The sequence below is a fragment of the Cataglyphis hispanica genome, chromosome 1 (assembly GCF_021464435.1).
Source record: "Cataglyphis hispanica isolate Lineage 1 chromosome 1, ULB_Chis1_1.0, whole genome shotgun sequence".
In the NCBI taxonomy this organism is placed as follows: domain Eukaryota; kingdom Metazoa; phylum Arthropoda; class Insecta; order Hymenoptera; family Formicidae; genus Cataglyphis; species Cataglyphis hispanica.
Genome location: NC_065954.1, coordinates 14222149 through 14242801, shown reverse-complemented (window position 1 = coordinate 14242801; position 20653 = coordinate 14222149). Strand labels below are relative to the sequence as shown.

General features: G+C 30.8%; 7 protein-coding genes across 15 annotated transcripts; 3 read left to right on the top strand and 4 right to left on the bottom strand.

Annotated features, from left to right (window-relative positions):
- Window positions 1–961: 961 nt before the first annotated feature.
- Window positions 962–2711, bottom strand: LOC126854158 (putative ATP-dependent RNA helicase TDRD12). Its single transcript, XM_050600600.1, has 4 exons — window positions 2292–2711; window positions 1660–1805; window positions 1465–1581; window positions 962–1336 (listed from the first exon to the last, which is right to left on the bottom strand). The coding sequence occupies exons 1-4, from the start codon at window positions 2432–2434 to the stop codon at window positions 1221–1223; spliced, it is 522 nt and encodes a 173-aa protein (XP_050456557.1). The 5' UTR covers window positions 2435–2711; the 3' UTR covers window positions 962–1220.
- A 193-nt stretch (window positions 2712–2904) lies between these two features.
- On the top strand, window positions 2905–5076 carry LOC126854034 (translation initiation factor eIF-2B subunit beta). Of its 3 annotated transcripts, none has more exons than XM_050600389.1 (7): window positions 2905–3012; window positions 3140–3311; window positions 3371–3457; window positions 3566–3847; window positions 4224–4380; window positions 4455–4849; window positions 4935–5076. In XM_050600389.1, exons 2-7 carry the CDS (start codon window positions 3244–3246, stop codon window positions 5005–5007), a joined length of 1062 nt encoding a protein of 353 aa, XP_050456346.1. In that variant the 5' UTR covers window positions 2905–3012; window positions 3140–3243; the 3' UTR covers window positions 5008–5076. The 3 variants fall into 3 exon arrangements, with proteins under 3 accessions (XP_050456346.1, XP_050456337.1, XP_050456356.1); XM_050600399.1 differs by having other exon boundaries at window positions 2931–3012; window positions 3122–3311; XM_050600380.1 differs by having other exon boundaries at window positions 2917–3311.
- Window positions 5077–5206: 130 nt separating this feature from the next.
- LOC126854134 (TM2 domain-containing protein CG11103) lies at window positions 5207–6049 on the bottom strand. Its single transcript, XM_050600542.1, has 3 exons — window positions 5823–6049; window positions 5658–5748; window positions 5207–5551 (listed from the first exon to the last, which is right to left on the bottom strand). Exons 1-3 carry the CDS (start codon window positions 5963–5965, stop codon window positions 5222–5224), a joined length of 564 nt encoding a protein of 187 aa, XP_050456499.1. The 5' UTR covers window positions 5966–6049; the 3' UTR covers window positions 5207–5221.
- Window positions 6050–6212: 163 nt separating this feature from the next.
- LOC126854017 (dnaJ homolog subfamily C member 28) lies at window positions 6213–7827 on the top strand. Of its 2 annotated transcripts, XM_050600344.1 has the most exons (6): window positions 6218–6327; window positions 6440–6532; window positions 6644–6775; window positions 6850–6936; window positions 7004–7354; window positions 7426–7827. In XM_050600344.1, exons 1-6 carry the CDS (start codon window positions 6283–6285, stop codon window positions 7825–7827), a joined length of 1110 nt encoding a protein of 369 aa, XP_050456301.1. In that variant the 5' UTR covers window positions 6218–6282. The 2 variants fall into 2 exon arrangements, with proteins under 2 accessions (XP_050456307.1, XP_050456301.1); XM_050600350.1 differs by having other exon boundaries at window positions 6213–6532.
- A 30-nt stretch (window positions 7828–7857) lies between these two features.
- LOC126853742 (trifunctional purine biosynthetic protein adenosine-3) lies at window positions 7858–12944 on the bottom strand. Of its 3 annotated transcripts, none has more exons than XM_050599777.1 (17): window positions 12608–12911; window positions 12284–12364; window positions 12109–12198; window positions 11730–11977; window positions 11458–11657; window positions 11160–11354; window positions 10952–11082; window positions 10650–10860; window positions 10435–10570; window positions 10118–10340; window positions 9842–10036; window positions 9495–9750; window positions 9200–9403; window positions 8955–9101; window positions 8618–8883; window positions 8257–8514; window positions 7858–8145 (listed from the first exon to the last, which is right to left on the bottom strand). In XM_050599777.1, exons 2-17 carry the CDS (start codon window positions 12362–12364, stop codon window positions 7963–7965), a joined length of 3024 nt encoding a protein of 1007 aa, XP_050455734.1. In that variant the 5' UTR covers window positions 12608–12911; the 3' UTR covers window positions 7858–7962. The 3 variants fall into 3 exon arrangements, with proteins under 3 accessions (XP_050455734.1, XP_050455740.1, XP_050455751.1); XM_050599783.1 differs by having other exon boundaries at window positions 12712–12911; XM_050599794.1 differs by lacking the exons at window positions 7858–8145; window positions 8257–8514; window positions 8618–8883; window positions 8955–9101; window positions 9200–9403 and having other exon boundaries at window positions 9507–9746; window positions 12608–12944.
- Window positions 12945–14184: 1240 nt separating this feature from the next.
- Window positions 14185–16415, top strand: LOC126854060 (uncharacterized). Its single transcript, XM_050600449.1, has 5 exons — window positions 14185–14565; window positions 15050–15300; window positions 15599–15896; window positions 15981–16103; window positions 16247–16415. The coding sequence occupies exons 1-5, from the start codon at window positions 14392–14394 to the stop codon at window positions 16382–16384; spliced, it is 984 nt and encodes a 327-aa protein (XP_050456406.1). The 5' UTR covers window positions 14185–14391; the 3' UTR covers window positions 16385–16415.
- On the bottom strand, window positions 16413–20321 carry LOC126853914 (serine/threonine-protein kinase Chk2-like). 4 transcript variants are annotated; one of them, XM_050600115.1, is made up of 10 exons: window positions 20084–20232; window positions 19740–19818; window positions 19347–19533; window positions 19001–19167; window positions 18637–18903; window positions 18304–18554; window positions 18016–18219; window positions 17760–17933; window positions 17515–17679; window positions 16413–17418 (listed from the first exon to the last, which is right to left on the bottom strand). In XM_050600115.1, the coding sequence occupies exons 4-10, from the start codon at window positions 19161–19163 to the stop codon at window positions 17188–17190; spliced, it is 1455 nt and encodes a 484-aa protein (XP_050456072.1). In that variant the 5' UTR covers window positions 19164–19167; window positions 19347–19533; window positions 19740–19818; window positions 20084–20232; the 3' UTR covers window positions 16413–17187. The 4 variants fall into 4 exon arrangements, with proteins under 4 accessions (XP_050456072.1, XP_050456081.1, XP_050456064.1 ...); XM_050600124.1 differs by lacking the exon at window positions 19347–19533; XM_050600107.1 differs by lacking the exons at window positions 19347–19533; window positions 19740–19818 and having other exon boundaries at window positions 18637–18876; window positions 20084–20321.
- Between the last annotated feature and the right edge of the window lie 332 nt (window positions 20322–20653).

Here is a 20653-nt window from a genome sequence, read left to right as displayed (position 1 = left end):
ATCCATATTTATAAAATGTATGTACAATGACATTTTTGTGATATTTTTTTGCATTGTTCAGGGAATTGTCATTTTTATTTTAATAAAGTCTAAATAGACTACAGTATATGATAATTCATGTGATAAATTGTAGAAGCATTTAAATGAAATCATATAATAATACAACTATTCCTTATATAAGCAGATAAGAAGATTAAGGTTTGTCTACAGTTAATCTAAAAAGATTACACACACACACACATATTTAAATTTTATTAATCAATTTATCCTATGTTTTTATTTAATCTATATTTTGCTAAATGATTATTTATTATATAAGATAGAATAAGATAATACTATCACAGATGATGCAGTTTCCATTAACACTGTTATGTTAAAATAGTTACCATTATCAAAATATTTATAAATTAGTAGAGATTATATACTATATAATTGTATGATTTAAAATCAAGCTATGCATTGCCAAAGTTCGTAAAATGTATTAAGAAAAAATCATTCAAATAATGATTGCAGATTGTTTTTTGTCAATTTAGTAACATTCCAGAATAGTAATTAAGCAATCAATTAGATGTACATTTCATATAAATATTTTTGAAATTTGATTTAATATTTTGATTAAAATACATAATTTAATTATTTTTACAGGAAAGAAATGTATCTGATAAAATTTTACATTCGATTTTTTTTATAAGTACAATTTTGCAAATAAATATCTCTAAATATATTTTGTAGATAAACTTTTAACATATATGTGAAAAAAAATGTTATATGTTGTATTATGTATTATGTTGTATAATAGGATATTTGTTAAAATATATATATTTATTGTAACAAGAGATGATTTTGGATTGTTTTGTATAAATGAAAATAAAAACAATTTCAATAAGCTTTTATAATATAAAATATATATATTTATTTTAAACTATATGTAACAACATATAGTTGAATTAATAATACAAAATATGATTTTATCACATTAAAAAATTAAGTATTGAAAATTGACAAAAGAGGGAGAAGAATAAAAAAAAGAAAACTGACAAATAATTATTTCCAATTCACAAATAAAGCAATCTTCAAAACTTAAGAAATTTATAATCCTTTTTAAATATACTGTACATATATTTTGATTAACATTAAAAAGCTAAAATGCTTAATTATAAATGATTATCAAACGTCTTTTTTTTCTTTCGCAAATGCAACAAAAAAAAGATCGAAAATTATTAAGCATAATGAAGGAAATCAATATGATCTTCATCGGAGTCTTCTTCGTCGCTAGACGGCATGACAGCCATTATATGTTTTATGTGGTTTCGGCGTTTATACTCTTCAATACTTTCTATTATAAAAAAAAGAAAAGAAATATGTATAAAAAATCGAAAAATAAAAAAAACAATTTGCGATTTATCCCTGCACATTTACTGAATAACAAGGGCAAATATCATGAAAAACATAAGATATAATTACCCCTAGCTTTAAAATTATTTTTCTTCCTAATGTTATCTGCATCACATATATGATCTGTGTCATATGATATAAATGGGTTCTTTTCTCTGGAAATAATCAATCTTAACCATGGATACCCTATTAAAGTAAACAATATATTTATAAACTTTTCTATAAAAAAAATCATAATACAAAAAATTACTGAATAGTATATACATTTGCATGCTTTTGTAAGGTAGATTTTAATTTCCCTCCCAACATTTTTGTGTACTGTCTTTTCCGATATTACTGGTCCAAACAAATATAGGATGAGATGGTATTTTTTATCATTTGTAGAATATTTTTTATCATTTGCTTCTGTACTGCAATGTGCGATATAAAATTAGTTTGACATTCAGCAGTGTGTCACATATATTTTTTTGGTAAATATGCAGAATACCTACTCTCTAAAAAGACTCAAGAGCTTTAAGAGCTCTTCACGATGAATAATGAAATATATATATATATATATATATATATATATATATATATATATATATATCACTCACATATAGTGTTATTTATAAATTATATAAAATAAATTTGTGTGATATATTATTTATTTTATATTTATATCTATACATATTATATTTCTTTGATGTAAAAGATTTCCTAATCTTGCAAAGCATCATTGTGGAAAAAAAGTAATTTATAACTTTTTTTGTAACACCGATGATTTTAATTATCATTTTTGTATTTACTTATCAAACGGCATAATACTTTAGCAAGTTTTGCACAATTGATAAAATGGATAAACTGCATATTCACCTCCTATTTTTCTGTTATTTATTGCACATAAATATATATACCTAAAGAGAAAATAATCATCCTCGACTCGAAGATAATAATTAGATACATCAATTAAATGAATGCGAATGACGACTGTAAGATCTGTTTGATACCAAGTAATTTTTGGAGTACTATAATTGGAAATAAGCTGCGGGCAAGTCATGGTTATGAATTATGAATAAGTTTTTCTGCTAAAGAAAGCTTATTCAGGCGATGATATAAACAGGATGTCCGATAAAGATTGTGCCGACGTTTGTAAGCAAGTAAAACACAGTAAACTAAACTAGAAGAGTCCTTTATTTTTTTCTATTACGTTCTATTCGCTCACGAACATCAATCTTTACTGGACACTCTGTATGTATTTTATATATACACCATACAAATTTTATATAATAATAAATAATGTAATCAAAACAAGAGGCACTTTGATTAATAATAAGATAGATATATTGCCATGTACACATAACATATATGCATACATAAGTATGTTCAAAAAGACTAACCGTATTTAGAACAGTATTTAATTGACCAATCAGGACGAAGAAATCTTATCTCTTTTTGTCTTGATTGGTCAATCAAATGCTACTTTAGCCTATGATTTTTGAACGCATCCATAAGTAGTAGAAGAGAGAAAGAGAGAGTATGAACAGCATAAAATCTCACGCAATCTTCAATCTTCAATCTCGAATCTCGATTCCATTCGGTTTGGAATTGTATTATGATAACAAATTAGAAATTCGTGTATGTACAGTTCTTAATTTATACAATTGTTGCATCGATCATTAAAGTGATTAATCATAGATACAACAGCTCCTCTTATGGATAAAATAACTATTAATCTTTCATTTAGCTTACTTGGTTTTGACAGAAATTTAATGGATTGAGCCACTTGTGATCTAGTAGCAAATTTTCTCTCCGAATTAATACTCTTCGTAATATTATATATTTAACAAGTACTTCAGTGCGATAAAAATGATGGACGTAACGCCGGCAAAAATCGATGAAAGTGTTCTGAAATTGATAAACAGCATTCATTACGGGTGAGAGAAATCGCACCGAATCTTAAAGGAAAAATTATTTATTGAACTTTCCATTTCAGAGATATCAAGGGCACATATAACATCGTATTGGCTACCATTTCCGTGTTGAAGGAAATTATCAACAATACAGAATGGAACACAGCAAAGTAAAAAGTTTTATATATAATTGATATTATTAATTATAGTGACATCCATCAGTTTCTTTCTCTTAGAATACATATTAATCTCTGATTTATCTTATTTGATTTTGACAGAAATTTAATGGATAGTGTCACACTGAATGGAAAGTATTTGATCGAGGCGCTTCCTCTTGAGGCTTCTATTGGAAATATGGTTAGAAGAATGCTGCAGATTATTAGGGAAGAATATATTTCGGAATTAAAGAATAAGACAGAAGAAACAGATCCTCAGGAATCCTTGCATAAGATTCTTACTGCAGAAAGTGATCAACAAATAGACTTTAATACTTCAGTGCCTTTTCTCAAATCTGCTCTCCTTGAGCACATTGTTGAATTTGAAACTGAATTGGAAACATGGTGAGTTATAGTTGTATCTATCCATTAAAGAAATGTATAATTTAAGTCAATATTGGAATATATTGATGTTTCTCTCACGATGTCGATGATTCTTTTGCTTTATACTTTATAAACAATTATCATTTTTGAGGTGGCATACTTTAAAAGTTTGAAAATACTAAGAACAAAGAAAATTGTAATACATATTTCTTTAGTAATTTCTTTAGTTTGTAATAATATTAAATTGAGATATTTATGATATATTGATATGTGTACATATGTAATACAGATTAAGATGCTTCCAATGAATATAAATAAAATTTTTAATAATTTTTTTTTATTAGTACTATTATTATAATACCTTTTTTTACAATAAAAAAATTTAATATGCTTGCAGTTTAGAAAATATTACAGAACAAGCTTCAGAGCACATACATTCAAACGAAATTATAATGACCATTGGAAAGTCAAAATTGGTAGAAGAATTTTTCAAGAAAGCTGCCAGTACCAGAGCTTTTGAAGTTATAGTAGCTGAGGGCGGGCCATTTTTAAATGTAGGTGTACACTTGACTCTAATAGTCTTTTAATTAAAAAAAAAAATTTACAAAAAGAAATACAATAATTACAGGGTCACGAAATGGCTGTGAATCTGGCCAAGGCGAAGATTAAAACTACACTGATATCGGATGTTGCAATCTTTGCAATGATGTCACGAGTTAACAAGGTCATAATCGGTACTCACACCGTCATGGCGAACGGCGGACTCAGAGCAATCTCAGGAGCGCACACAGTCGCGCAAGCTGCCAAGCACTATTCCGTTCCAGTTATGGTTCTGTTACCACTTTACAAGCTCTCGCCTCTTTATCATTGTTCATACAATCAAAACGGCTTCAACAAGCATGTTTCACCAATGCAAGGAGTAATCGACAGTGCCAATGCACCGTTACTTGAAAAAATACACGCGTACAATCCTGTATTTGATTATGTTCCACCAGATCTAGTCACATTATTTATTTCAAACACGTAAGTTAAATTAATTATATTTATATTAATTATATAATTTTCTAATCAAACAAAAAAAAAGAAAAATTTTGTTTTTCATTTTCAGGGGTGGAAATGCACCATCTTACATATATAGATTGCTTAGTGAATTGTATCATCCTGGTGATTATGAATTGTAAATAATTTACTCATTTATGCATTATGTAAACTAGTGTAATCTGATATGTAAATGTTATTTATAAATATACATTATTTTTAAATAAATATAAATCAACATTTATTATTAAGTAAAGGAAGTTAATATCAAAGATATAGCAGTGAATTACAACAATATTTACAAATTTATAATTAACTTAAAAATTATATGTACAAAAAACTTAAAGTCTTGAAATGCTATACATATGGATTCCAGTTGCTACCATCCTCTGGTTGTAAAGAGTTTGTTACCAACAGGATAACATCAACGATCCACCATACACCCATACCGCCTAGTGTCAATAATTTGCCTACAGCCGTTCCAGTTTGTCCAAGGCAAAATCGATCCATACCAAGAAAGCCCAGTAGAATGCTATATAGAAGAGTTGTTGCGAAATAATGATCACTGTATTTTACGCATGGTACACCTTCACGGGGAAATGTTCTTGAGCCGAAACATTCAATATCTGGCAGCACTGTACAAGATACTTTAGTTTTCTCCACATCCTCATACCAAGATCCTCCAAACTATAAGTTAGATTATAATCTTACATATATAGAAATATATATACCAAAAAATGTATATAATTCGATATATATATTACAAAGGATAGTAAATTTGAATACATCGTACTTTGACACAGCCATAACCTTGGTTCTCTTCCTTGGCAGTTTTATTCCCTTTATGATCAATGGGATCCTCGCATTCTATAAATTCCTTAGGTCTAAAAAGATTATATTGTACATGTTTTATTTAACATTATTAAATATAACAAAAGTTAATCTCTTAAACACTTACAAAAATGAACACATAACTAGAGGACCTTCGGGTCTGTACTCCAATTGATCAGCGCTTCTATTTGCGCTAGCATACACTAAATATTTGTTTCTATTCCATAAAGAACAAACAATTGTCGCAATAAGAGCAAAGTATAATCTCATTTTGCCATTGACATTTTAAACCCGACTGACACCATTGGACATTGGATTTCATCCATAGTCTATAACCCTTACACAAAATTGCATAAAGGTATTATACTGCAGATTCAGTTGCGATTAGGATTACGGTTGACAGTTGCGGATTGACCAATCAGCCGGGAAGCTACTTTGCTCTTATTGGTCAATCCACAATCATCAATCGTAACTTCACTGCAACCGAGACTATATTATTCGTTGCGCATGCGCAACAAAGAGGCTCGTGCACACACGGATATTTTCGAATGCAACCTAAGAAAATATTTTATGGTAGATGTGCGTAAATGTGTCTGACAGATGAAATAATTTTGTGCAATATTATACAAAACGTGCGTACATGCAATATGTGATATAGAGAAATATTACGATATAATAATATTTAAATTATATAAAAAATTTATTTTAAAAATCATGTTGACCTTGAATCGATTGTGTTCTAAGTCAGAAGCTTACAATTTGATGTACAAACCACTCGCTGATTCAATTTTCTCCAAGAGATTCAAGTATCAATTTAATTCCAAACATACATCAAAGGTATATCAAGTATATACACGCAATATATATTAAATGTCACATTTACAATAATTTGTATTGATAAAATAATTTGTAGAATAAAATATTATATTCCCTATTTTGTATTTATAGAAGTTATATGAAATACTTGGTGTATCTGAAGATTGCGAAGATGAGACTTTAAGATTGGCGTTTGTACATTTGGCAAAACGATTTCATCCAGATAGTGGAGCGCCAGAAGCTGATGCTGTTAGATTTTCCGAGGTAAATGTTAAAAGAATATTAATTTTTTGTAAAATATCTATTTGTCTTCATCATCATGTAATTGTTCAAAGTAGATTGAAAGTGCCTATAGAGAAATTCGAAAAGTTAGAAATTCTCAAAAAGATGAAAAAGCATTGGAAGTAGAGGACTTTGATATCAAGGTAAATGTCTGTCTTTTTTCATATACATATAAATATATATATGTTAATTTATATTTTTAATTTTAAGCATACAGCACCACAGCATCGTCATTATTTGACCTTTGATGCTGGAGTTGGCCCACCAAGCAAAAGACAACGACTACATACAATACAAAGAGCTCAGAAAGCAGTTGACAATGTAATGGAACATAGATTGAAAAAATTGCAAGCTGAAGAACGCAATACATTAATTGGTAAGGACAAACAAAGAGCTAAAGATATTAAAACTCGCTACGGTATGGATCGTTTGGTGGAGGACTTAATTCAGGAGGCAATGAACAAAGGTGAATTCAGTGATTTACCTGGAATGGGAAAACCGTTGAATACTACAAACGTCAGAAATCCTTATGTTGATTTTGTAACTCATAAATTAAATCAGGTATATAGTAGAAACATTAATTTTGATAGCATGAATATAATTAACTTTCTTATGCTGATTTGCATTTATAGATATTGATAGACAATGGATTCACTCCGGAATGGATACAACTATCGAAGGAAATCAGGGAAGAGACTGAAGAATTGAAAAAGAGATTATCAGAAATACGTAATGACTTAGGGGAGCTGCCATTAACACCAAAAGATGAATCAATATGGGAGAATAGTTTGAAAAAATTTGAGACCACAACAAAGCAGATAAATAATAAAATTGATAAATACAATTTGTTAGTTCCTATACTCCAAAAACAAATGCTTCATATCAAATTAAATGAACTTGCTAAGAAAGCATTATTAATACCACCTAAAAATATCAAAAAATATGCAGATACCAGCCACAAAAGTTCGAACCTCAGTATATCTCAGGACTTGTTTAGTTTTATAAGTAATTTGTTTAGTAAAAAGATTACTTAGATAGCAGGATGTGATATAAATATTATAAAATTATTTGTATATATATACATATATTAAATAATAGGATTAATAGAAAATAATATAAAAAATATGATTATTTAAAAACTTTGGTATATAAATATATCTGTTCTCCAATTAATTCCAATAGATAGTGCCATCTTCTTTTAATTTTATACGACCAGTTGCCAGATGTTTTAAAGCTCGAGGATAAGCTCGATGTTCCGCCGTCTTCACGCGTTCTTGCAGAACTTTTTCTGTATCATCCGGAAACACAGGTACTGCTTCTTGTTCGACAATAGCTCCCGAATCAATATCAACCTAATAAGATATTCATCAAAAGCGTCAATAGCAATAAGCTAGAACTGTTTTTTTATATCTTTTAATTTAAATAAACTAAATTAAAAGCAATATGGATCTCAGTTCTCATACCTCAACAAAATGTACAGTACAACCCGACACGCGCACCCGTGCCGCTAAAACATCCTTGTGCGCGTTTGCTCCTTTGAAAGATGGAAGGAGACTAGGATGAATATTCAATAAAGCGCCTTTCCAGTGTTTTACAAATTGTTCAGAAAGAATTCGCATAAAGCCAGCCAGACATACTATTTCTACTCTAGCAGCAGCAAGCTCCACGTTCATGGCCGCATCGAAAGACTCGCGATTTGGATAGTCATTATGTTTGATTACCTATAAATTAAACAAGTAAAATTTATAAAAGAATATGGCATTGCAATGTTTAATTTTTTTATTTATGAGAAGTTATCTATATCAATGTCACACATATAATTACCACTGTTTTAATGCCGGCTTTTTCAGCACGTCTCAATCCTTCAACATCAGGCTTATTGGAAATCACTAAAACGATTTCTGCACCGATGTTCTGAGTCGGGTCCTGAGTAGCGTTAATTAACGATTGAAGATTTGTTCCACTGCCAGATATCAAAACAGCTACTCTTTTAAGAGGTTTGCTCAATGTTGCAACCAAGTTGGGAACATATTGTTTCATTTCTAATTCGAGGATTTTTTCAAAGTTTTTAACTTGTATTTTAGCCTGGTCTGTGTTAACAAATGTATAAATTAGGGTAATTAATGAGCTTCCGTTATATTAATAGTAAAAAATTTCTTACCGCAAGGTGTATTCACGCTTCCAATAACTACAGGATTTTCATCCTTTAATTTATTCAAAACTATGATTTTGTCCTTTTTAGAACATATCAATATGGCGCCAATTCCGCAATTAAATGTCCTTAACATTTCATGTTTACTAATTCCACCTATGCAAAAAATGCATATATATTTCAATTAATATTTATGTAAATTATATTATGCATTTGCAATTATAGTGAAAGAAATAAACCAATAATATAAGTACCCATCGCTGCTAACCAGCCAAAGATTGGTAAAATATTCCATTTGGTCGCGTCTAACATTACACCCAAGTGACTCGGTAAAATTCTAGGTATATTTTCTATAAGACCGCCACCAGTGATATGTGCGAATCCTTTCACTAGATTTGTTCGTAAAGTGGGAACGACGCTTTTCACATAAATTTTTGTTGGCTCCAACAATTCCTCACCTGCAGCATATATCTTTTGTTATACGTTATCTTACGATATATAAACATATTATTATTAGAAGTCTTGTGGCTTAAAAATTGTGTTTTGTACCGATAGTTCGATTGTTTTTTGAAAAAGGTGCGACATCGGAGTAACTTTTGTTGGCGAGTTTTAAGACTTTCCGCACCAAGCTGAAGCCGTTGCTATGCACGCCGCTAGACGGAAGACCGATTACCACGTCACCTTCCTCAATATCGTTCACTCGTGGCAGCAAGTTGCCCTTTTCAACTGCGCCCACCGCAAAACCAGCCAAATCGTATTCTCCCTCGCAGTACATGTCGGGCATTTCAGCTGTTTCTCCACCTATCTGAAAGATATTATTAATATAATTGCAAGAAGATTCTGAATAGATGTATACGGGCAAAAAATTTCTGCCTAAATTATAAGCTGAACATTACCAAGGAACATCCCGCTTGCTTGCAACCTTCGGTTATTCCATTTACAACTCTCGCGGCCACTCCAACGTCGAGTTTGCCGCAGGCGAAGTAATCCAGGAAAAACAACGGCTCTGCGTTGTGCGCGAGGACATCGTTCACGCACATAGCAACTAAATCTATGCCTACTGTGTCATGTTTATTGCAGTCAATCGCTATCTAGTAGAAAAAAGATTATTATTTGTATGAATACAACATTCATTCTGATAATAATTTTATTCAAACTTGTGAGAGATTTACCTTTAATTTGGTGCCGACACCGTCGGTACCGGATACCAAAATAGGATTGTTATAACCCGCGGCTTTTACATCAAAGAGTCCTCCGAATCCTCCTATAGTGCCCAGAACACCAGCGCGTTTCGTGGAGCAAGTAGCTGGTTTAATGACGGATACGAGATGATCGCCAGCGTCAATATTCACGCCGCTAATTTTATACGTTAAATTTCCTTTCTGCAAAATAGATCTGAAGCGTTTGCCTGTTAATCTCGTTAATTAAATATTAATTTAAATATTATTTTCTCTTTTCATGATGTAAGAGTCAATCGAATGTTATATACCTAGCAATTCCTTTGTGTGCAATGTCAGTTCTGAATTGTTTTCCGTCAAACGATATGTACCGAGCAGCTTGAGTGGCTCTAGCTGTTGCCATCGCTAAAGTAGATGCTATACTGACAGTGATAAGGACTCTTCCACCTGTAAAAGATAATACATCATAATTATTTAAAAATGTTTAAAAATGTTTAAAACGTCTTTTTCACGATATTATAATTACCGTTAGTTACTAATTTGTTTTCCGATGAAATGGCTGTGCCACAATGAAAGACAAAACAGTCCTGTTTACGCGTCACTTCGGCAATGCCTTCTATAATTTGACCTTTGGACGAAAATGCTGGATAACCGCGAGATGCTAAAATCACACCCACGGCAGATACATTCTCTCGCCAAGAAACAAGAGACGCGCTTAAAGTTTCTTCGCAGCAAGCCTGTAATTGTAAATATGTTGTAATAAGGCAGAAAAATGAAATATTGTATGTGTATACATATACATAAAATTTCTAACAAATTAATATTAACTTTCATAATCGTAAACAGGTCTGATGTTAACAGTGGTAATAGAACCTCAGTCTCAGGATCTCCGAATCTACAATTAAATTCTAAGACTTTTGGACCATCCTCAGTCAGCATTAAACCAGCATATAAGACACCTATAATATTTACATTTTATATAAATTATATACATATAACATCTATTATATATTATTGACGATAAAAAATAACAAACCGACAAACGGAATATTTTCTCTTCTAAGCCCATCCACAGTTTTCTGGAGAACATTTACTTTCACTTGTTCGTATTCCATTTCACTAAGTAGTGGACATGGGCAGTACGCACCCATTCCACCTGTATTTGGACCAGCATCTTCATTAAAGATTCTTTTGTGATCTTGCGCAGGCATCATAGGTACAACAGTCTTGCCTAAGCAACAATAAAGTTTAAGAAAACGTTTTTAAACATTTTCCAAAAAATAATTAGTGTAATAAAATTTTTAATGTGTAGTTTTAAATAAAATTTTACTTACCATCTGTAAATGCAAGTACAGATACTTCTTCGCCTTCCAAGAGTTCCTCAACAATAACAGTCTCGCCAGCAACTCCAAATTTCTTATCATTTAAAATCTCATCTATTGCGTGACAAGCTTCCTGCTGGTCTTCTGCTACTACAACTCCTTTACCCGCTGCCAATCCCGAGGCTTTCACAACAAGCGCCTTAAAGGATGCACTATAATCAATAAAAGTATTATAGTTTTTTTATTTTATTAAAATATCCCTTTTTGAAACATTTTTTACTTACGTTTTAACAAAATTTTTTGCATCTGCTGCAGATGTAAAGCTTTGCCACTTAGCAGTAGGAATATGATTCCTATTCATAAATTGCTTTGCCCAATCTTTATTAGCTTCAATCTGAGCTGCTTGCTTCTGTGGTCCAAAACATCTCACTCCCATATCCCTTAAATCATCTGCTAATCCCTGAGCCAAAGGATCCTCTGGTCCAACCACAACAAGATAAACATTATTGTCTTTGCTCCATTTGGCAATTTTCTGTGGGAAGAATAAGATATAATAGATATAATAGATGTTATATATAAAAAAAATTAACTTTAAAAAATTATTATATATATATATATATATATATATATATATTAATACACTATATGCATATTACAATATACCTTAGTATCTTTAATATTTAAATCAACTAATTGTACTTTATCCACTTGTTTGATGCCAGCATTCCCAGGAGCAACTAAGATTTCTTTCACCTATATTAAATATAATGCATTTAATTTTTATACTTAATCATCCTTATTGTTTAATCATCCAATTTTTATCAATTAATTCACTTACATGTGATGATTGAGACAATTTCCAACAAATAGCATGCTCTCTGCCACCGCTGCCAATCACTAGAACTCTGTGCTGCATCATCTGCAAAAATTAAAGATTCACACATTTAAATCATGATAATTATATAAGTATTTACGTATATAAATTGTATATAAATACTTGTTTATTCGTCATAATTCATTAGTTATTCATAAACATTTTATATATACAATTATTTATTTGTCATTACAAAGTACTGACAAATGTAATGATAATAATAATATTTAAATTTCATATTTTTCAAGATAAAAATATTTTATAAATTTTATTTTATATATTACTTACAAAACCGGCGCGTTTGATTATTTATGATTCACTTTTTTCTTTGAGTTCTGTGTTAGAATGGAAATATCAATCTGAGATTGCTAGAAATTTTTATGATCACGCACGTGTTTTCAAACGAAACGTGAGGTGCCACAGGTGGTCGGAGGTAGAGTCCGTATGTATAGGGATTCTAATCGGAGGATCACGAACGCGCTCACGCGACTGTCTTCATCGAAGGCGATGAACACGAAATAATTCATCACCAATCACGTGCCTTACGCAATGGAAGTGGTTCGTTATGAGCTGTGATTCGTGGGGGTTAATTCATAATAACATGCATTTATGTTATCGTTTATCATGACGTAATAAATAATGTAAAAATATGTGTTCAACAAAAATATTCGAAATCATCTTTTTTATCATATGTATATGAGGATATCCATAAAATAAAAACACACACACGCACACACACACCCACATATATATAAATACTCATAAAATACTTATTATTAAGAAATTTAGAGAGATAACATATTTTTTACACACATGTGTGTATTTTTCAATATAATCACTAAAGACTCGACAAATATCTGTGGACAGACACGATTATATTAAAAATTAAACACATATATGTGTAAATAGCTTTTACTACTAAATTAATTAATTAATATTTTATAAAATTCATAGACATATATATATATATATATATATATATATATATATATATATATATATAATCAGTTTCAAATGTAAAAAGTGTTTTTTCGACTATCGATCGTTATTATCCTCTTATGGCAATTGGTTATTTAAACAAAAAAATAAATTTTTTTTCGTGGAATAATCAACATGCAAAATAAACATTAAAAATTGACTAAGGCTATATCAGCATAAATGAAGATTTTTAAAGAGCTCTACTGTGTGTGTGTGTGTGTATATAATATCATAATGTATTTTGTATCTCTCTACTTTCTGTATATCCCTTCCGTTATTTTTTTAGTTTATTATTTGTTAAATCAACTGATAAAAATTTGAGAGTTCTCTCAAGTTTGCCCATGAAAAGAATAAGAAAGATGCATGTATAAGAGCTTTGACATATGTTACTTCAGTTCTTAAATTTTTATACGAATGTGTTTATTGCATTGCGGGGGAGCTCAGTATGATTTGATGATGAAATTGTTTCGAGATTACTTGGCGGTCATGAGGTCATGCGCGTCATTCTTATCGCACGGTTGTAACTTGTTTGTATTACTGCATTTTCCTCGAGGACACAGTCTAAATTCTTCCATTAAATTAAAAACAACTTTGAAAATCGACGATTTGCGATAACTAATTAATCATTACAAGAATTTTTTAACGCGTTATATACAATATTATTACAAATTAAAAACTTATTTTGCAAATAAATGACAAAAATGCGAGTCTTATAAAAAAATGTATCGAAATAATTGATAAAAAATATGAAGTATTTTATTATTACTTTATTATTATTATTAGACAAATATTGAATTCTTTCCCGAAAAAAAATCCTAAATAAAAGTAATAAATTTCGATTTAAACTTTATCGAAAGTACATATATATATATATTAAATCGATCGCGCTGATGACATAAATTCGTCGCGAACTGTCTATGAAGTTTGGCTCGATGATATTTTGTTCGCGTGGCATTCGCATTTCTTCAGGATATACGCGACCACGACGTAATGATTAAAATTGCGCAACACGATATCACAAATAAGATATCGTCCTCGAGATAATATCGTAGAGGCGACGACAGCGGTTGATCACTGTGACAAGAGGGGTGGTCATGTTTGCCGCCATGAACCACAGCGGATTCACGAGCCGACTTTGGTCGCGCGGACTCGCACGTCAACTTCGCGGATCAAGGTTGTTATCGGCTATTAAAGGACCGCCACCCGAAGTAGAAACAGCTATAGCGGCCCAAATGGCGGATGTCACAGCATGCAAAACGCTTCCAACAGTTAGTCCTATGCTTCAACGTATATACTAAAAAATATGAACTATATAAAAAATTCTTTCCCCCAATTTACAGGAAAATATAAAAATTCTTTCCTTCAAAAGATTTTTCAAATAAAAATTATATGCATGCCATGTATTTTATATTCCTAAAGAATGAAGTGAAATCTTCTATTAACTGTCGATTTCTCATTGACAAATTATGATTTCATTATAGCCGAAATGTCTATGATTTATTTAGTATTATGTACTTATATACTTGGCGTATAACTAAATTATATACTTATATACTTATATACTTGGCATATATATTAATCAATAACTTTAGTATAACTTCATAACTTGGTATATATATTAATCAAATGTGAAATTCTTAAATGCTCAATGCACTATAAAAAGAGAATCTCCACAAGTCTCTTAATAAATCTTTATTAGAAAGAGAAGAATGCGCAAACTTAGACTTGTTATTTACGACCATTCTTTCGCAGGCGGCAATGCGCGCATCGAGGTCACAAATTGTTCGCGTATATCGATGGAATCCGGAAACGCCAAACGTAAAGCCGTACATGCAGCAGTTCACCGTGGATTTGAACAAATGCGGCACAATGGTACTTGATGTGCTGGGATTGATTAAAGCGGAGCACGATCCAACGCTATCCTACCGGAGGTCCTGCCGCGAGGGCATCTGCGGATGTTGCGCAATGAATATAGACGGTGTCAATACTTTGGCTTGCGTAACGTAATCGTCGTTCTATAATTTTTGCCAATATACTCGATATAAAAGACATTTTGAGGATTCTCCGAATTTCCTTATGTATCTGCATCTTCGATGATTTGAATATTTGCGGGCCGCAAGCTTGGGATTTTGGAGATGCAGATATCTGAAAGAGGATCCATTATATGTCAATATATTTTGTGTATTATAGATATACATATGTTTTTCCATAAAAATTATTTGTAGTCTTTTTATTAAAACAAAAAAAAAAAAATTATTTGTAAGATAAATAATATATGCGAAACTACCTGTAAATCATTAGAAAAATAAAGGAATCTCCGAAGCCGCTGGTAATCTATCCTTTACCACATACATATGTGATTCGGGATTTGGTGCCGGACATGGAACAGTTCCTGCAACAATTCCGGTTAATTGATCCATATTTAAAACGGCCAGGCGAGGAAAGTTTTCTCGGCTTGCGGCAGATTTTGCAGAGTCCGAGGGATAGGCTGAAGCTCAACGGCTCGTATGAATGCGTAATGTGCGGTTGTTGCACATATTCATGTCCCCCTTATTGGTGGCTCGGTGATAAGTATCTGGGACCTGCGGTTCTATTACAGGTAAGATATAGAAATAAATGCAACTGATAAATGCAATCGAGATAATTTTTCTACAAAACATTGATACACATATACATATATTAGGCATACAGATGGGTGATAGATTCACGAGATTTGGCACATCATGAGAGGCTGGCGAAACTACGAGATTTTTACTCGGTTTTTCGATGCAAGACTATCTTTAATTGTACCAAAACATGTCCTAAAGTGAGTAAACATCATTACTCATTATCATCTTTGTTGTGATACAAATAACGATTTCTAAGCATTCCTAGTTTCTCCAAAAAGAAAGAAGATAAAATATTTAGATTAATTCTATGCATTGGTTGATATCTTTTTCGTATCTATAGGGTCTAAATCCGGGAAAAGCGATAGCGCAGTTGAAACGTCTACTATCAGGACTTATGAAGAAAGAGAATCCAGATCTCGAGACAACGCTTCCAAATCCTTGTCACGGCGAAGAGGAATATCCCTGCAGGAAGGAATAAAAAAATAATAAATAAACAATTAAAGACATTTGTTCGCTTCCTTTTATTGTATAGTGCTATCCATTATTTTAAATAAAGAACCCCACATTTTTATAACGCGATAAGTATTTTGATATACGAAAAATAACTTAATGCATGGTGATAATTATATTTCCGCATTAAATCTACATTTTTGACGGCACTAAATGCGTATATGAAATGTCTTTTTTTTTATTACTCTAAAGATCTTAAAATTTTCTAAACGAAAATTTTATTTAATAGGTAAGTCAGTACTTAAATATATATAATACTGGTCACAGAACAATTTTCAGTTCATGTTATATATCTATTTTATACACAAAAGATACTCTGTGTTATAATTAAATCATAAATCTGAGAGATTATACTCGTTAATTTGAGATACGTCAAAAAATAAAAAAATATAAATATATCGCAAAAAATATGTATCTTATTCAATTTTTTAGTTATTTCGTTGTATACACTTCTTTATTGATTTCATTCATTTCTTTTTCATGATTTCAATATCAAAGTTGATCACAGTCTATATTAACAGTAGCTAGTACAATTAAACGGAATGACAATCCTTACATATCTACTTTCTATTCTTCTATGTGAGATCATTATGTTAATCAGATCAATTTGAACAAAAATTATTCTATTTAATAAGTAGGTAACATCAATGCCTAGCATAACCGCAACGAAACTTAACGAGACACTAGGTCCCGTAAAGAGGATATAAAGTCTGCTTTTTGTACTTCTTTACTCGCGAAGAACTGTCGTAAACTTTCAAATATATTTCATATCTATTTAATATTCTCTCGCACTGCAAGCCGTGCACGTTTTATTATGTTTTCTGAATCAGTCTCATGGCGATTTATTAAAATGTTCAAAGGTGGTGCATTCTCATCAATTTCCACATGTGATATCAGTGTATTCACTTCTTCTCGCATACATGGATCTCTTAACCAAGGATGTAACAAGGTTCTTGTCACTGTTATACGTTTTATCGGATTTACTGTCATCATACGTTTGATCTAGAAAATAATGCAAAACAATATTTAATTATAATAAAAATACGTAAAATTGATCGCAGTTAATGTAAATGTAATGTAATTGTTATTATTACATACTAGCTCTATTGCATCATATGATACATGCGCAAAACGTGCTGATGGAAATTCATACTTTCCACATGTTATCTGTTGTTCTAAAGTGATATTTTTGTTTTGAACGTTAAAGGGAACTATACCACTTAAACAAGCATACAGTATCACTCCTAAACTCCAAACATCAACCTGAGAAAATTTCAATACAATAAAGATGACACTCATAAATCACAATTATTCTTCATTCTCAAGATAATGTAAATATATACTTGATTTGTATAAGAGCTACGTCCTAAGTTCGCCAGAATTTCAGGAGCAACATACATAGGAGTCCCACAAAATGTTTTCATCATAGTTCTGGCATCTACTATCTTTGACAAACCAAAATCTGATACTTTGACTAAAGGTCTGTCGGAATCGTTCTTCAATAGTATATTCTCTGGCTATGTAAATTTATTAATATCCATCATACAATAAGATTAATATATTAATAAAATATTAAAGAAACAGTATCCTAAATAATACCTTCAAATCTCTATGTGTGATGCCCTGCTTGTGAAGATAATGAACAGCAAGCACAACTTGATAAAATATCAATTTTGCGCATGATTCTGATAATTTACCTTTACTTCTTATTTTATCAAAAAGTTCTCCGCCTTCCATCAATTCAAGAATAATATACATTGTTGATGGTGTATCATAGATATCTTCCATTTGGATAATACAAGGCTAAAATAGAAATTTTTTCTATCAATATTCCTTTTTCTATCAATATTTAAATTATGAAGATATAAATAAACAAGAACAACTTACATGCCTCAATTTCTTTAATATTTCAACTTCGTTTCGGATATTACTAGGATTATTAAAACAAATTTGTTTATGGCTCACATTATTTATCTGTATAATTTTAACAGCAAATCGTTTAGAACCATCCTTTGAAAATAGCAATCTTACTTCACCGCAGGCACCAACTCCTAACTTACGTCCGAGTGAATACTTCTGCTTTAGTTGCAATGGCAATTCACAACTATTGTCAGACAAAGTGCTCATAAATATATAAACTGTAAAATTATGAAAAATTGTAATTTGTTATATCTGTATGATAATTTTTATAATAGAGATTCTGTTACAAAGTGTAGTTACTTGAAAAGTTTATCTTAGCTACAGCTATTTCAGAATTATTTGTAATAATGACGCGATTTCCACGACCAACTTTGACCTTGTCAACAAACGTTCCATTGTAACTCATATCTTCAAGGTATATCACAAATTCGTTATTAATACGTTCTCTGAATATCCGAAAATGTACTTTGCTGATTGCATTCAGCCACTTCAACTGCATTTCGTTTGTAGTAAGAGTAATGTCACAGCTTTCAGAGCGTCCTAAGGTATAAGATTCTTTTATCATTTCTGAAAATAAAACAATGATTCGCAAATAAAATGTTGATACATATGTTTCATTTTGTTAGACATGTTATTTCTATATGCAAAGATATATAATCCTTACCTATACTTTTCAAAGATGCATGTCTGGACAAATGCAGGTTGGGACAAAGTCTTCCCCAGACGACTAACGTCGACTCTTGACTCAACACTCCTTGCGATTGTGTTAAAACATCTGCATTTTGAGTGTCGGGCAGACTGCATGGAATCTGTTCTTGCGACGCCATTTTACTTTGTGTATATTTTTGTCACAAGAAAAAGTGAAAGATTTATTATTCAAAAATCGTCAGAATAAATATAAGATGATAATTCATTCTAATGAAAATGTACAGATTCAAATGATAAAAAAAAAAAGCTTAAATGTGCAAGATATCGCGAAAAATATTAGAAATTAAAAGAAAAAAACTTACTCAGGAGTGAATTTGTACAACTTGTGTAAAACAGTTTCAAAAAATTATAACAATAGATAATGTTTTCTTTCGCACACTTGCGCAGTATTGGGAGATAAAGAAACAAAGACAAATTTCGTGCATGCGTAGCAAACACTCAACTCAATCATGTATATATTTTGTTACAATGATGGATGTCGTTAAAATCCTTAGAGAAGAAATAAAAAATATTAATGCTATATCTTTAACATATGACATTATACTTGTTAGACATTATTAACATAAGTCGTAATAAAGAAGTGTTTTTTTTAAATTGAAGTGATCTCAATCTTAATAATTTTAATAAGCATTGTGCGTAGCATCTTAGTATGTATGTTAATGTGTATGTTAATTACGTATTCAATGACAACTCACTCATGTACTTCAAAGTCCCATATCGTGATTTGTTTTCATCTCCCAACACTGCACGTGCGTCTAGGTGTTTCACTTCTCCCTAATAAAGTGTTACATTTCATAAGAAAAAAGATGCCATATTTTGTTTAAAAATTTCTAAGAAAATATATCTAAAAATATTTTAGAAAATCGACCAAAATATTATAACATCCGGTATTGTCACACGAAACGCAAAAGACTACTATGTTGTATGCACGCAAATCCATTCTTCAAGAATAATTTCTAACCATCTATTTGTTTTTTTGAATTCGAGATAAACATTAATATTAAATTATTTTTAAAAAAACTTAATTAGCGACACTTACCTAGCTCCTAATCGTTCGAATTTGTAGCCGTCAAAATTCCCATATGTCCCTCGTTCATAATCTGTCGATAATCTGCGACCTGAGTCGCATATTATCTTTACCATATATCATTTTTACATAAAGGTTTGCTTTTAAGAGCTAAACTTCTTGCACTTTTTGCTTTTTCTTTTTTCTTTTTCTTTCTCTCCAACTTCTAAATATAGATATATATCTATCTCATGTGATTCCGTTCAAGTTCACAAAGAACAAATCTATAGACATTGCCATCACGCATGCGTGAAAAAGAGCGGCAACGGAATCTTTTAGTCTGACCTTACATCGATAAACAAACCAACGATATTACCAATCGTGGATACTATGTAAATTTTTATTATCAAGAATTCTTTTTATATTTGAAATAAAAAAAATTGTATTATATATTATATTATTATATACATACACACATACTTATATATATATATATATATATATATATATATATATATGTGTGTGTGTGTGTGTGTGTGTGTGTGTGTGTGTGTGTCTGTATTATATTATATTCTCTCACACATTATGATATTCCTTCCCCAA